Source organism: Chiroxiphia lanceolata, chromosome Z (genome assembly GCF_009829145.1).
Source record: "Chiroxiphia lanceolata isolate bChiLan1 chromosome Z, bChiLan1.pri, whole genome shotgun sequence".
Lineage (NCBI taxonomy): Eukaryota > Metazoa > Chordata > Aves > Passeriformes > Pipridae > Chiroxiphia > Chiroxiphia lanceolata.
Window position 1 is genome coordinate 23,060,475 of NC_045671.1, and position 16,940 is coordinate 23,077,414.

General features: G+C 43.1%; 1 protein-coding gene across 3 annotated transcripts; it reads right to left on the minus strand.

Annotated features, from left to right (window-relative positions):
* Positions 1-209: 209 nt before the first annotated feature.
* TMEM171 (transmembrane protein 171) lies at positions 210-15,083 on the minus strand. Of its 3 annotated transcripts, none has more exons than XM_032676381.1 (7): positions 14,997-15,083; positions 14,660-14,706; positions 10,082-10,136; positions 9,486-9,568; positions 8,326-9,019; positions 6,489-6,630; positions 210-545 (listed from the first exon to the last, which is right to left on the minus strand). In XM_032676381.1, exons 5-7 carry the CDS (start codon positions 8,954-8,956, stop codon positions 317-319), a joined length of 1,002 nt encoding a protein of 333 aa, XP_032532272.1. In that variant the 5' UTR covers positions 8,957-9,019; positions 9,486-9,568; positions 10,082-10,136; positions 14,660-14,706; positions 14,997-15,083; the 3' UTR covers positions 210-316. The 3 variants fall into 3 exon arrangements, with proteins under 3 accessions (XP_032532272.1, XP_032532271.1, XP_032532273.1); XM_032676380.1 differs by having other exon boundaries at positions 14,487-14,706; XM_032676382.1 differs by lacking the exon at positions 10,082-10,136 and having other exon boundaries at positions 14,487-14,706.
* Between the last annotated feature and the right edge of the window lie 1,857 nt (positions 15,084-16,940).

Below are 16,940 nucleotides of genomic sequence, written 5' to 3' on the forward strand. Positions count from 1 at the left end.
CAGATTTAATTAAAATAATCAAAAAAGTTGGTCTCTACTTAACGCCTTCATTATAAAAAGAACAATTAAAAATAGAAACTGAAGCTGTAACAGAACCAGATGAGTGTTTAACATTCCTGCAGTGAACTCCCTTCAGACTACTTTAGTAGAAGCCTAGCATTATCTGTTATTTCTTGAAATCCAAATTCATTGTTCTTCCTGATGAAAGATTAGACGCAGCCAACATTATTGCTTTTATTACAAAATGTAAATAAATTCAAAAATTGTAAATCTCTGTGTACAATTTAATTTAAAAATTAAGTCAACTGACAGTCTTCTATGAGCTGATGTCAGATGTGGCTAAGGAAATAGATGAAAAAGATGAGGAAGAAGATGGTGAATATTCATTATTTGTTATTGATGCTTTTTCTTCATATTTTGGAGGAGATTCAGAGCAGAGGTATAGCATTGGTAAAATATCTGAAGGTGAGCTGCTTCCAGAAATTGTACATATGGTTTCATAGTCTCTAACAGCAACTATTCTTTCATCATCTGCAAGCTGTGCTCTATAAAACACAAAACTGCGTATTAGCATAATTCATTTATCTACAGTGAGTGAAATTCTACTTGACTTACATAAACATACATGTATGCACACACTTCCTAAAAATCCCTGAAGCAAAGAACTTGTACAAGAATTAGGAGTTCATTCGGTGGGCTACATTATGATTCATATGAAAATTCTATTATTTCAGAGGGGAAGGGCAAAACAAGCTCCCTTCTAACCTCTCAAATCACCAGTCACAGCCTGGCTTATGGGCATTAGCTGCTTTTGGCAGTGCTATCTCACAATCTTATTAAATCTCCTTCTGATTCATAGCTCCTAAAGTATCTTCCCTTTTGTAGTATATCACATACACACTGTCCCCTTCCCTTATGAAAGACAGTTACTAGACTTAGAACTGCATCACAAAAATCACAATCCTGAGCCATTTGAAATCTCGCATGAAAGGCCATCTGAAACTTTTACTAGGCATTCCAGCAATCCATGACAGACATAAGGAGTCATATTCCTGCTCAGAGCTGGAGAAACAGAAGCAACCGGACATGACCAGATTGCAAAGTTCCCAGTGACATTCAAGGCAGGTAGCCAAGTATTCACTGTCCTCTTCTGACGATCACAACTGAATCCAAACTGGTTGAACCCACATTGTTCTGATACCCTGCTCATCTTGCCCTCAGCACATTGCTTCAGCTGCTTTCCAAGGAAAGACAGCTCCTCTCTCCTCATGTCTCGTTCCCAGAGCTGACTCTTGCCTTTGTGCATGCATCTGTACCAATACTGAGTGAGGAGCCGGAATACAGGGCATAGTCACCTCATCTTCAGTGCAGTGACAAATCGGTGAGCGTGCGTGTTTAATAGAGAGAGAAATACTAAAAGACAAATGCTGAGGTGCTATGTAACAGACTGCAGGAATAAAAAAATATAATTCTGGGATCAGACCATGACTCAGCTTACTACAAGCTTTCTCATCCAGCACAGCCTTCACCACAGCACTTGCTGACAGAACACCAAGCAATGGACTGAAGAGGCAAATCACCTTTGCCTAGTAGCCATCCATATATGAAATACTGTACCCTGCCATATTTGGGATCTTCAACCATGGCACTATGTTATGAGCAATGAGGCCATTGCTTCTCTTCTATTAAAGCACTTGGGAAACAATTTGCACTATTCAAGATGCCCTGTCTGCCAGCAAGTGCTGAGCCATGACAGAGCAGGATTGAATGAAAAACCCAGAAGTGGTATCAACTCAGAGGGTCTCTGTGAGGACACTGGGGAACATGGAAGGGCAACAGCTAGAGCACCCCCAGTCACAGAACACCAAAGCAGGAGGTCAGAGATTCTGGGTTTCTGCATCCAGTGTTGAGGTGTTTTATACACTCCATTAGACACCGTCTCAACAAACTGCCTCTTTGTGTATATATGCTCACAAGACAGAGAAGTCCAGACAGGCAATCAACAATGCTGACCGGATCACACAAAGTTCAGAGCACCAAAACTGAATATTTCTGTGTTGAGACAGTTGATCCAGCTGGAGAGGATTTTGTAGAATTGATGAAGGAAAGAGAGGTTGATTGGTATGTCAGCTCTCTTTGCTGCTCTGTGCACCAGCAGGGAGGGCTCACAAAAAGTCTGAGGATCTAGATCTTTTTGCCATTCTCTCACCACCCTTTGTTTGACTTTTTTCAGTGCAGGATGCGCTGTTTGAGTTCTTTCACACCCCTTGATAATCCCTTTCCAAGCAACACTGCAGAAAAGGACTGTGTGGCCAACCTCATGGGGGCATCAGGCAAAGCATCACCAGCTGGTCAAGGGAGGGGATTGTCCCGCTCTGCTCTGCACTGGGGTAGTCTCACCTTGACTGTTGTGTGCAGTTTTGGGCACCACAATATAAGAAAGATATTGAGCTCTTAGAGAGTGTCCAAAGGAGGGCAACAAAGATGGTGAAGGGCCTTGAGGGGAAGCTGTATGAGGAGCAGCTGAGGTCACTTGGTCTGTTCAGCCTGGAGAAGAGGAGACTAAGGGGAGACATCATTGCAGTCTACAACTTATGAGAGAAAGAGGAGGGGCAGGCACTGATCTCTTCTCTGTGGTGACCAGTGACAGGACCAGAGGCCTGAAGTTGTATCAGGGGAGGTTTAGGCTGAGTATAAGGAAAAGGTTTTCACCCTGGAACAGGCTCACCAGGGAAGCAGTCACAGCACCAAGCCTGTCTGAGTTCAAGAAGCATTTGGACAACACTCTCAGACACATTATGTGATTCTTGAGGCTGTCCTGTGCAGGGCCAGGAGCCAGACTCAATGATCCTTGCTGGTCCCTTCCAACTCAGGATATACTAGGATGCTATGAATCTTGCACATTTTACCAAGCACATGGCAGGCAGCCCACATCTGAACTCAGAGCCTGAAATTGCAGGATAGAGAGAACTTGTGGCTCTCAGTTTTCTGCACTGTACTTTTTCAGACAGGTGGTACAAAAGTCACTCTCTCAGCTGCTTGAAACTCCACAGCAGGTCTAGGTTCACACTCAGGACAAGTAATTTCTTCACACACATCCATTTGCTTTCTACATATATCAGTGAACATGTCAGAAGGGAGTTACAGCACATGCTGGAGCTGTAGCACAGACAGGCTCAGTGTGGTGCCTAACTCCAGCAGCAGCAGCAGCTGGTATGAAGCACCATCCAGCCGCGGACACCTTCACTCTGCCCAAGAAGAACAGTTGTGTCATGTAAATTTTCTTTTTCAGCAGCAGGAGCTTACTGGCTCTCCTGTTGCTCTGTCTTCTGATTGCATTAGTATAACTCCAAGAGCTGATATATTTCACTTGCAACCTGAGAATAGACAAAAACTTCTATACTGAACAAAATAAAATGTTTCTTCACACAACAATTCATGCCTGGTCATAAGAGCTGCTGTCTTCCACAAAACACTTTTGTTCTATCAATTCTGACATCTTCTCATCCCTACATCTACCCTTGTCATCCTGAATTGGCAGGTAGGCACTGAGTAATCAACAGATTCTCATCAGCTTAGTACAAAAAGAACTCTCTACAGCAATTTAGGTGGAAAAGCAGCAAACCGAATGAATTGTGTGTATAGCTAGGCCTTAACAGGCATTGCAACCCTCAACACAAGTCATCAACCTCAAGCTGGACAACCTCGGCCCATGGAAACCAAACACTGAGTATCTCCCTTCCCTAGGTGATATGAATATGCTCCTTTTTTTTTTTTTTTTTTTGTTTGTTTGGGGACCAGTCCCCCCATGCACTAGAGTGTTATATTGGCAGCAAGGAAGAGTGAGTAAAGTTTGGGGTTTTTTTGTTTTTTTGTTTTTTTGATAAAGGTGTTTATTCTATGTGGGAGTTCCCCGGTGGTCTAGTGGTTAGGATGCGGCACTCTCACCACCGCGGCCCGGGTTCGATTCCCGGTCAGGGAACTCCCCCGGGCAGATGGAGCTCGTCAGCCCTGTTAAGGCCATCCATCTAAGAGAAGGTCACTCTAAACAAACCTACATCCTGAGGACCTCACTGCCACCGTCCAAGCTCGCTCGGCCCCGGTAGATGAACCTTGGGATTAAAGGGTGGGCTCAGCTCAGCGCACACTGTGTCTCACCTAAAAAATCCACTGCGCAGGCTCGAAGGGTAAAGACCTTTCCCAAATCTTCGTTCGTGAAGACTGGCCATGAATGAATGAATTATTCTATGTTAATAAAGAAGAAAATGATTTTGACAAAAGGCAGAACCACAGTCTGGGTTGTGCTAACAGCAACAGGAGACATTTGCTGTCTCCAGCACTGATGGGGAGAATGAGTTTGGAGGAGGGCACTACAAAACAAGATAGTACAATGAGCTTGTTGAGGGTGATTGACTAGAGAACTGAGTCGATCACACAGCGAAGCTGAACCTCAACAATCCACCAGGTATACTTCAAAGGATTGCTAAAAAAAAAAAAACCCCACAACTCAGACATGTCTGTACAAAGTGTGGTAACAAGAATAAACACCAGTGCTAACACAAGCATCCCCTTCCAATGGCATTTAGGCCTTCAGGTAGGGAAAGGGTTTGTGCTTGCTTGCTTTAAAAGGAAGATTAGCACTAGAGTTTTGAACTACCACTGACATCAGGCACATAGTTGGTACAGCTGGTAGTGGAACACACTGCCTCATGTGAGTGGAAAAATCTGGAGCACAGTGGAAAGCTCTTAAAGCAGCAGTCCATCAACTACTATGACTGGATACAGCTAGGCAGCTGGGGCTCTTAGAATAACAGAATTGTTAAGTTTGGAAAAGATCTTCAAGACTGTCAAGTCCAACTGATGGTCCAACCTAGCACCATCACCATTAAACCATGTCCTCACTATTAAACCATATGCACAGGAGTTTCCAACACTTCAGGGGATGGTGACTCCACAGCTTTACTGAGCAGTTTGTTCCAACGCTTTACAAACCTTTCTGTGAAAAGGTTTCCTAACATACAGCTAAGATAAACCTCCCCTAGCACAACCTGATATCATTTCCTCTTCTCCAGTCACTTATTACCTGGCAGAGGAGGCTGACCTTCAACTTGCCAAAACCTCCTTTCAGGTAGTTGAGAGAACAATATGGCATCCCCTTGAGCCTCCTTTTCTCCAGACTGAAAGACTACCACTCCCTCAGTCACTCCTCAGAGGATTTGTGCTTCAGACCCTTCATGAGCTTTGATGCCCTTCTCTCATCTCATCATGCTCTAGCACCTTAGTATTTTTCTTGTCATGAAGGGCCCAAAACTAAACCATGGAATCACAGAATGGTCTGGATTTGAAAGATCATCGAGTTCCAGTCCCACTGTGCCATGGATAGGGATATCTTTCACTGGACCAGTTTGCTCAGAACTCCATCCAATCTGGCATTAAACACTTCCAGGGATAGGACATTCACAGCTTCTCTGGGCAACCTCTTCCAGGGCTTTACCACCCTCACAGTAAAGAATTTCTTCCTAATATCTAATCTAAACCTACTCTTGCAATCTGAAATCATTCCTCTTTGTCCTGTCACTACATGCTCTTGTAAGAAGTCCCCCTCCATCTTGTAGGCTCCCTTCAGATACTGGAAAGCTGCAATTAGGTCACCCTGAAGCTTTCTCTTTTCCAGGCTGAACAAATCCAATTCTCTCAGCGTTTTCTCAAGGGGAGATACTCCAGACCTCTATAACAAACTTGGTGGCTTTCTCTAGACTTGCTCCAACAAGCAAGTTGGCAGCTCCTAATCCCTGAGCTTGGTGGTGGCAGCATCTAGCACATCAGCTATACAAAATGTATTTAAAGAATGGCTGCATAGGTAAGGTACATCATCTTGAGATGAAGTTGGCTTTGCAACCTCCCTTATCAGCTCTCTGGTTGTTCCTGCAATATCAAAGTATCCTTTGATCTCGACACACTGCCGGGGTAGGAACAAGGCAGACCAGCACAGCAGGTCTCACTGCCTCGAGCAGTGAGATAAGGGACACAGGAGAACTGAGCACACTGACAGATGAAGTGACTGTGGGTAGATGTCACGAAGGGCTTGCTGCACTGGTTCTACAGAGGCTTCTAAAATATGGCAATGTGGATATCATGCCGTTGAAGCACTGCTGCCAAGGGCACCTTCTCTTGGACAATCTGTGGAAGAAATCTACTCTAAGGGCCACTGATCTAAGACTTTGTTCTCACTTCAGACATTCTTTCCGATCATAATAAACTGGTAAGAGTTTAATCCTCATAAAGGACACTCTGCAGTTTGTAATTCCTCTTGTATATTACAATGTTTTAATGCCAATTCAAGTAATGTAGCTGAAGTAAACTGAGTTATGCACTAGAAAACTTTGTCATGGCTAGTAGTTAATTCACAGTGATTATATAAGATCATGATCCCGGATACCTTGAGAAACAGCTCAGATTTCCAAAGACAGAGAAGAACACAGTCTTACCCATTAGTGAAGATAGAGTGATACGGTGGAGGATTTTCACTTGCAGGTAAAACACTCGACATAAGACAATGTGTCACAGTTGGCGACATAGGCTCAGCAAAATAAGGAGGTGGTGGGGGTGGGAATACCATTACAGCATCACCTAGAATTAAAAACACCAATTACTACCTCTGAAAAACTGAGCATCACTGGTTACTTTAACAGTACCTTAGAACTTGTACTTGCCTACCTTTTAAGATAGAGTGCAATGATCCCACAGACAGAATTGTTATATTCTAGGCTGTTAGAGAATGCCAGAGGTACATTCAAAACCAAAATCATTGAAAAATAAAGATGCAGCATATTCATAAATGAAAGATTTAATTTAGAAAATTAAATTTCTAAAAAAAATTAAATTTCTGGGGAGGGGGACTGTTCCATCTAGCTAAGAGACACAAACACTGTTGTCTGTCTTCAGAAACTGAAAGTGCAAAGCACAGTTACTGTTGGCTCATTTTAAGGGTAGGCAAGCATTTAGTTTTCCTCACGTGTCTAAAATAGGTCAGTCTAAGTTTCTGCACATCTACTGCAGTGCTATAATGAAAGAATTCAAGTCATTAATGGTTCCGATGACTGATTTTGTGCGCCTTGACAGTATCTCTACTGAATTACTTGCAGATCAAGGAACAATAACCACAACCAGGACTATTGATACACAGTTTGCTATTAAGTATACTATACAGCATATCTGCCAATTGCAACTTCAGAATTGAAAAGTTTGAAACTTTTTTTTAAAAAACAAAGTTTGTATCAGTCAGTGAGCTGGCATAATTTACATAAACATTCAAAGCTGCCTGGCACCCTTTCTTCCTTTGTAATTTGTGAGCTGGGACAGTTCAGAGCATCAAAATTCTTGATTTGTGAGGTAGGCAGTGTTTTCTAACAAAGTCACCGCTGTTCCAGAACAACACCGTAAATCAGACCTCTACCCTCAGCCTTTCAGTTTTACTTTTCCTGACTGAAGTATAAAAGGAATCCACTAATTTTGCTTTCTTGCCTTAAAAGACAATCTGAATTCCTTCCTACTGCTTTATCCTGGTGGCTGGAAAACTGACTTCAAAGCCTCCTGTTTCCTAAAGGTCACCAGGTTACAGGTCTATAAATAGGCTTGAATTTCATTATGGATTTCAAGTTCAGTCAATCAGATGACAGTCAAGCAATGACTGACTTTTAATTAATCAGTGAGTTTATTACAATAATCAGAGTAATCAGAATTATCAGAACAACCTACACGTGGAATGTATTCATTGGGCATTAAACCAGTGCTACATACAGAGTATTATTCTCTGCTAACACACCACATTTGCTGAAATACTGTGCAATTAACTGAGGCATCTTGCAATTATATCTCTGACAGATAGAAGATATGGCTGCAATTTAAAAAAAAAATACAATATACTGCTTATGAATCAGATTCTTCTGTTTAAGGGGTCAGAAGCTCAAGGCTAAAAGAAATCTTACATATAGTCACAGAATTCATTAGACCTGTGATCTGCAGTGTCAACTACATCCTTTCAGAAAGGAATTGGGATTGGACTCATTTGTGTCATGTTGTGTTGCTTCCTTTACACAGACAGTCACACCTTCTTTTTTACGCCAAAGGAGGGGTTTTCCTTTGTGAGAAAGGTAGCTGAACTGACCATACAGAAAACATATGAGACAAAGCAACATTTTTCTGTTTTGGCTGGCTTGAAATGCCAGAACTGACATGCCTATAAGTAATATTCAGAGATAAATAATTAGTGAGAAAAAATCCCTACTAACTCTCAAATATAAAGTTCCAACATTATTTACCCACCTACTGTAACGTGAAAAGATTCAGGGCTCTGAGGATGTTCTTCACTTTCACGAGATTCGTGGTTGAGATTTAAGTTTTGTTTCTTTTTAACGTGAGCTATCACGAAGAAACACAACCCAGTGAGCACAATCAAAGGTCCCATGATTTGAAGTGACAGGAATCCACAGCCCTGGAGGTTCACATCAGAACTGCCGGTGTGGTTGAATTGTATGGTATGCCAGCCAGGGCTGCAACCAGGAACCCAAATTCCCAGGATGCTAATTAGCATTCCACTAGTTAAAAACAGGAATCCAAATATGAGAAACTGGGCAAACTGACAGTTCCCATGGCAAAAAACAAGGCTGTACACCTGCTCATTTTGCAATTGTCTTTGTCTCATATACATCCTGGCCCTTGATCGTGCCAGTAAAACACAAACCAGTCCAGTTACAGCCAGCACTGGCCCAGCAGCCTTAAGGACCTCGTTACAGTCACTAAAGGTTCCGGATGGGCATGACTGGAGAATAAAGACTGAAAGCAGGAATCCAGCGCACAGCAACACAGTTCCAAAAACAAAAAGGAAAAAAATAAGTTTCCCATGCTGTCCGTTATTTCCTTCACCTCCTGGTGCAGGAACAGCCACTGGATACATTACAACAGAATCTCTTCAAGCAGATGAGTTGTTAGCATTAAATGGCAGCAAACTACAGCAGATCTGTGAACATGAAAATACACAAATCAAAAGAAAAAAAACTCAGCGAGACTAGCTACATTATATTTTCTACTTTGAAATTTGCTACTCAGCTTTTATTGTGTACTCTCCTGTATTTCCTCTTTTGTAGTACCTCCACTACGGATTACAGGGCCTAATCAAGTCTGCTGATGTTAAATGCCAATAAAAAGTCTGAACTTGCTTTACAGTTATACTTAAATCAACTGTAATTGCTGTTGCACAGCTAAATGAATTGTTTCTTTAGAGAAACAGTCTTATGACTAAGGGGACATTATTTTCAAAGGCTGAAAATTTGGAACAAGCACAGGTTAGCTTTCCCCTTGAAAACAGAAAGCTACAGGAAATTTCTGTGACCAGCAGGGAGTGACAGCTTTTGAGAGACAGTATCCTACTGCAAATAAGCGATGACTATTGGACTTTTTAACCAAGCAAACCTTTTAATACAAACCTTTTCAAAGCACATAAGTCTTGCTTCTCCTTCTACAGGCAATAAAGTCCTTTCTGTTTCTCTTCTTAAATAAGCTTCCTGTCCTATACAGTTGCAAAAAAGTAAGCATAGAGAAGATTTTTCATTCTGTTCTGAAATGACCAAAAAACCACCAACCCCCAAACCCCCCACATTATAAATACCACGTAGTTCAACTCTCACTGATTCCATAGTTAGAGTTAGTAAGCACAGTGCTCCTACACTTCAACTTCCCCTACTTCTGAATCCTTTGTCTGTGTTCCAAAAATCTTTAAAAAGAAATTAACAAAGGCAGCTCGCAGAAGGCTTGTGAGCCCACAAGAGTCTAGATTCAGAAGTAAAGTAGAAGAAAATAGAAAATAGTGTTGAGGCCAATAACAGCCCATATGGTACTACGGATAACAAATCTGCTGGATGTGGGTAAACTGCAGCTGGGAAAGCCTGACTGAAAGTTAGAAGAGAGTTCCATTCAGTGAGCTCTAGGAAAAAAACCGTAAAAATTCTGCCATTACTGACAAGGAAGTTTGTGCTGCTCTGACACACTGGACTACAGGGCTCAGATGAACATCTGTACTCACCTCCATGGTGAATAGCAACCACGGAGATCTTGGCTACCATCCATCAAAAGCCAACCTGAAACACAGGGGAAGTTCAGACTACAGAAAAGAAAAGTCTCATGGATAAACCATGAAAAAAGCCATTCCATACCAAGTGTAGGAAGTATCTAAGCATGCTCATGCTGCACTGTTTTACCACTGCCCTCTTCCCCTTACTAGCAGTCTCCTGTGACAGAGAATTTCACCTATGAATTAGACATATGAGGAAGGATATATATATAGGGACTGGTGAAGTTTGTCACAGATGGAAGCAGGAAACTGACTTAGTTACTGCTGTCTGTTAGTTAACCTTCAGCCTTTTCTCTACCAGCTTCCACTGCCCTGCTACTAATTCAGATGACTGGAAGCTAAAAAAAGTCCAGTTAGATTGGATCCTCCTTACATATGCCTCACCAACAGTTATTCCACAAGAAAAACAAAGTATCATGAGATTCCTGGAAGAAAACTGTTGATCATGGGTCAGCCACAACATGCTTTGTGTCACTCCCCAGTAACTGCAGCGCCCCACCGGGATGAAAACAAAACACAACCATAAAACCCCCTAGTCACTCAAACACATAATTATTTATCTGCAATGCAAGGAAATCTATTCAGTCACTACTTAGCCACTTGTAAGAGCAGAATCCAAATAAAGAATTGGCTGAGCAGACGCACGAATGATGAAGTTACAACAGGTTTTACTGCTGAACACCAAAGGAGGTCCACCAACAGCACAGGAGAAGGCAGAGCATATCACGCAGGTAAAAGGCACAGTAAGCACAAGACTTGACAGGTAAGGAAACACAGTAAAAAGGCCACTCCAGGAAGCAACAAAATCTCCTATCTGGCTATCTTGAATAGTGAAACTGAAGGACCTTCCCTTAATGTGTTCCATTACTGTGATCACTTAATTTGTAAACTATGTCTGCAAAGTGTTTCTTCAAGGTTCTGAATTCAGTCTAGCCCTCTACTAAGATTGATCTGAAAAACTGCTAACTGAGGCTCCCTTGGTAGAAGAGTCAGATACACACTGGGGAAAAAAATTGGTTATAAAGAGCACTAAAGATAGGACAGCTTGTCACAAAAAAAAATTACAGAAATTCTGATTGATTTCAAATGGAAGACCTTTACTTCAGCACACTTTCAACACTGCACGAGCTACAGTCAGTCTGAAGGCTCTTCTGAGCAGAGAAAATGGATTGGGTTGGTCACCCTTCCTTGATTACAGTGGTTTTTCCTAAGTTAATAAAATTGTTTCTGATAACTGCATATGCTCCTTCCTGTCTAGAAATTTTCCCTATTCTCATAAATTATCTGAGGTGGCTGAGATTTACTGACTTACCAACAAATACACAAAACTGACTAAAGGGCCTCTGAAACACACACAGACAAAAAAAACACCACCAAAAAAAAAAAAATCCCAATAAAACCCAGTTCCAGACACAATTGTCTTGAGATATTTTTCTGCTGAGGCACATTAACCATTATAACAACAACACATTATAATTAGACAGAACTCTAAAACCTTTCTTTGCAGTTCCCTCTAGGGAAGAAAACACGGACATAAGTACAAGTAAATTAGGAAAAAAGAAAAGAATGTGAAGGGGAGAAGAAGAAGTAAATACAAATGTATAGTCCTTAAAAAGAAAAATCTAGAAATTTGTTCTCATTACTCCAACAGAGCGCCTGCTTCTCTTTCACCAATCTTGTTGTTATGAGATTAAGTTAAAACACACATTAGAAATTAAGCTTGTGCATATTTTTTCAATTCTTTCAGGCCACAAAAGAAGGAACATTTAGAACAGTCTGTTGTGGCTTTGAGGATGAAAGCCACAGATTTTGTGCTGCAAAATCCAAGAGAGGACTAATTTTCATTTACACTATCATGAAATCTAAACAGAAAACCCCACGCAAGATTAAGCTTTATTTCTTGTGTTTCAATAAAAAGTATCTTAACAAAGAAGTAAGCCTTAAATTGACTGTGTGCTTGAAATATTTCCACTAGATCTGATATCCCCACAGGCATATTGATATAAGGGAATTTACCCTATGGCAAAAAGGGAATTGGAAACATAGCTGGTAATGGAAGTCTGGTTATAAGCTTAACTTAAAAGACATAGTGCTTTACCTTTTTCTAAGTCAGGCCCATGCCAGGTATATGGAACAGGAAATAACATCACAACTTCTTACCACTTCTGTGTGTAACAGTTGTATTACAACTTTCACATTATGGACAACTTCAAGAATTTGGAAACATTTTTAATACGATTCTTCTTCAGCCTTCAGAGGACAAAAGAGTCCTATTGTCCAAGATTTCCACTGCAAACAGCAGGGCTATAAATTTACTTTCCTCTTATATGAAATCTGATAGCCTCATGCAGACATCATGAATTCAGGAACACAAAATTAGAATATTAAAAAAAAAAAGGCATTGGAAGAATTATAACACTGTTAACCTTCTGTTTTATGCTTCCCAGACTAGGCCCAGTTCTCCCTCTTTTTGCTTGCAAAAGCATACAAATACTTTCATGCAGAAGGATCAGGTCTAGTCTGTATTGCTATTTCAAAAACTATAATACCCTGTCAGCTGTAGTCCACAATGGAAATCCCAGTAGAATTTTCAAGCCATCCTTTTCAAGGACTTCAAGTTTTCCACTTTTTCCAAAGTTTGAACTGCTGTTGGGATGTTGCCACTGCGTGATTATTTTTTGTCACGTCTTCTTTTATTTTTCTTCCCAGGTTTCAAATTAAATCACGATTTCTTATAGGTCAAGCTACCTGTAAGGAAAAATTCTCTTGACTTCATTCAGTTTAACTTCCATGTCAAAACATGAACGGCTCCCTACTTCTTCTCATTCCTTGTGCCTAATTTCCTTCTTTGTTCTCATCTGCCTCTGTACCCACACCATTTTCTGTTCTTTACACACAGAGTTCCCCCCTGGACTGGACTCTTAACCTGACATTCAGCAGAGACACCCATCAATGAGTACAGCTGATTAAACTAAATTGGAATGTGCAGCCTTCATCCCCACACTCTCCCCTCCCCATGGAGGAACTTATTTGAAGAACTAGGGGAGATGCTCAAAGGATGTACTTTCAGTTTTCTACTTTCAAGCAACATTAAGACTACATACCCTTAACAAGTTCTGAGATGTCAAATACATCCAATTTGATCTCTTATGTATGCAGTCTCTAATCAGTGCTTGACAATGCTCTTATGTCACAGAATATACAACTCTGATATCCTAGGAGGAAGATTACTGTGCATAAAGATTACTAAAGAGGGAAACTCTGCCCATCCAAGTTGACAAAATCATTGTTTCAGCTCACAGTATAGGAAGGGTAATGCTGTGCTATGATCTATGACTTGCAGGTGGGGCAGGAGTCAGTGTCTAGAGAAGTGCTAGAAAACAGCTGCAGTAGGAAATTCCAGAAAGTGGGATCCTGCCAGTTTCCAGACACATGTGTCCCAGGGATCCAGGGATCCTTCTCACCACAAACCAGCACTATCAGGGATTCTGATCTGTGCTAGACAGAACTGCATTCTGCAAAGCTGCCAACTCCCGTCTCTTTGGCCTTCAAGAGAAAAGCAGCTACAGTAAAAGCTGATCCACATACGTTCCTCACTCACTTCATCAGGGAAGAATACTGATGCCACAGTTGGATGCAAGGATCCCAAACAGTGAGGAGCTTGCAAAACAAAGCTTGGTAACCTGCTGATTGGATGTCATGTAGGCAACTAGGACAGCACCTAGATTCAAAAATTAGCTCTGAACGGTTCCATGTTTGTGGGTGGGATGCTTTTTATGTGACACACTAGTGGCACACAAGAGCCATGGCAAAACATCTCCTATTTTCTAGAGTACCTGCAGGGAGACTGGGGAGAAGGTAGACACAGTTAAAGCTAGAGCTGACATTTTTCAAACAGGTAACACAAGACAGATCAGTTATGGGAATTCTGCCCCATAAGGCTGATGTACCTCAAAGCAGCAAAAGGCACAAGACAAAGAGACTTACAGATCTTTGATGCACAGGACAGACCATGGAGACCATCAGGGAGATGCAGGGCTCCAAAAGCTACCTGAAGCCATCCTGTCCCAGCTTCTTGAGGCTGGCCTGGGGCATTAAGCCACAGACAACTTAATGGACAAGCAAGTAAACTCTACTCCATCTAGGAAAGGTAGCATTCCATGGCACACCCCTCCTCATGCACCAGTCCATCAGGTACGCCCTATTCTAAGTCAATCGGTGTTTTAAGACACGCTAAGGTCTTCAACAGGATGGACCATGTCCCGAAAGCTCCCGTGCATCATTCAGGAGCAAGGAGTGGGGCAGGGCAGCCTGTCCACCACCTCTCCGCGAGGGAGCAGCATCTGAGCCTCCTCACCTGTGCACTCCCAGTCGTATGCCAGCATCAGCCACGAGAATACTATGTGTCAGCAGAATAGCCGAAGAGACCCCTTCAGAGATATTCCATCCTTTCACAGAGATGGCGTAAAGCTCACTGTGGAACCAGTATGGGGAGCCGTGGGCGCTCCAGGAAGCAGACCGGACACTTACGCTCCTGATTAATTCAGACTCCGGTCGGGGGCAGCTCCGCTCGCACCCTGCAGGAGAGTGAAAACACGGGAATGCCGGCGGGTGGGAGACGCGGCACGACCCCGCTCGCCCGCCACAGCCCCCGGCCGGGGGCAGACGGAGGACGAGCCGCCCCGGTGGCGCCCGCCCCCGCCCCCCACAGCCCCTCTCACCGCGCTCCCGGGCTGCCCCCACAGTCGGGACGGACCGTCCCCAGCCCGCCCCGCCATGGTGGCACAGCCGCAGGGCCCCGCGGCCTCCCCGGGCGGCGCGGGCAAAGGCGGCCCGCGAAGAGGCCCCTTGCCCGCCCCGCTCTTACCTTCCCGCGGCGCGAAGGACGCGGCAGCGCAGCCGGCGCCGCTATTTAAGCACCTGAGCCCGGCAGCGCGGGGCAGGGCCAGGCCGAGCCGCCCGGGTCAGCGGCGGCGGAGCAGCACCGCCTCCCCTGTGCCCAGCGCCCCGCCCGGCGGCGGCCCCGGCCGGCCCGGAGGGATCGCGGGATCCGCCCAGCGGGCTGCGAGCTGGCTCCGGGGCCGTGCCCGGCTGCGACATCGCCAGGGTGATGTGCTGGAGCACGGGTGCAGGTCGCAGGCCTGTGGCAGGCACCGCTGGAGTCTTGTGTACGTAGAAAGGCCTAGGGTGCCCCTGAAATACCGTGGCTTCGAGGTAAGGTAGGTGAGCAGCCCTCTGAGGGAGGTAGTACCACGTCTCCGACTTCAGGAGCCCTTCTTTTTGTCGTCACTTTAGACTTACCAATGTTTGCCTTACTTCCGCACACTTGGGAACGTGCTAGGCATTAAAGACAGGCAGAGCCTAGATATGACAGTTTTCTTTCAGTGTAGCCACTGGAAACGGGAGAAGATTCCTTCTTGCTAGGTATAGGCAGCATGGAGGAAGAAGCTGGCTCAACTTTTGGAAGTTGAGACAGGAGAGCTGTGACATGTAATAAACAGCTGTGTGAGAGGACAAGGAGCCAGGGAAGAAAGATCAGGATGTGGCACTTGTAAGTGGTGTAGCAGCGGTAGGACAATGGGTGAACGACACTGGGACTAAATCTTGCCCAGCTGGTTAGTGGCAGCCTGGTAGCCAGTGAGGTGTGGGGGAAATAGTTTGAGTGAGTTTATGCAAGTCAAAACAAGATGAGCCAGAACAGGGATAGAGTGATGCCCAGAAAATAGATGTCAGGAGGAAAGGAGAGTAGATTAAAGTCTTGCTTGACAGGGAGATAGTTTGGCTACATGGTAAGATTGGGAGGAAATAGTACATATAGGTTTTTGAAGGCAATCTGGATTTGGGTAGAGAACTAAGCAAAACTTGGAATTGAATTGATAACTAAGGAGCATATGAAAGTATACATTGGGTGTAGGAAGGAGCTTGTAATGGAGTAGAGGACTTCAAGCTTTCCAGAGTTGTATGTTCCTGAGTGTTAGTGACCCCTTGCTATCTCAACTGTTTTATGTCCCGACTCAGCTACCACCGACTGGAAGGTGACTTCAGTTATGAAACACTTCTGATACTGCTGTGAAGGGTCTCATGGTAAGGAGAGACTGGGAAGTAACAATTCTTGTGTTCTGTAGTGAGGAAAATATTTCAGTGAAGAAAAGAACAGGGCATTTAAAAAAAGCCCGAAGAGAATGAAAGAAGATCAACGCTGCTTGTTAGAAACACAAGATGAAGATTAATTGTTGCAAAGAGTGAAAGAGCATCAGAATGTAGAATCAGACTATTTTATGATGTCTGACAACAGTGATATAAGGAGATTTACTTACATGTATATGTCGGTTTCCTAATACCTGACTCTGGTTCTCTTGCTTTTCCAATATAGAGCTTAAATAATTAATAAAAACATTTCAGTATGAAGTATTTTGTCAGGCCAAACTTCCTTCAGTTGTCGGATACTATTAAACTATCACTGCTGTGATATATGTTCTGTCTCTTTTGCTGTTACATAAACAGTTTTTTCATTTTATGTAAATACTTCTTGTACCAAATCTAACATGTCAAGAATTTAAATTTAAAAATAACAACAAAACAAAACCAAAAAAGGTCACTCTTAACAGAAGTTAACAAGCTTGTTGGCTAGTATCTTCCCAAAAATGATTTCTCTCTCCAAAGCTTGTCATCAGCCTTTCCCCTCCATCCACCACTTGGGTTTCTTGTAGTGTTGGGCTTATGGATTTGATCCTCATGATGAAAGAAGGGATTGCAGGGACATCAGTCTTCAGTTCTTGAGATTCTGACTCAGCCTGGTATGAGTTCTGAG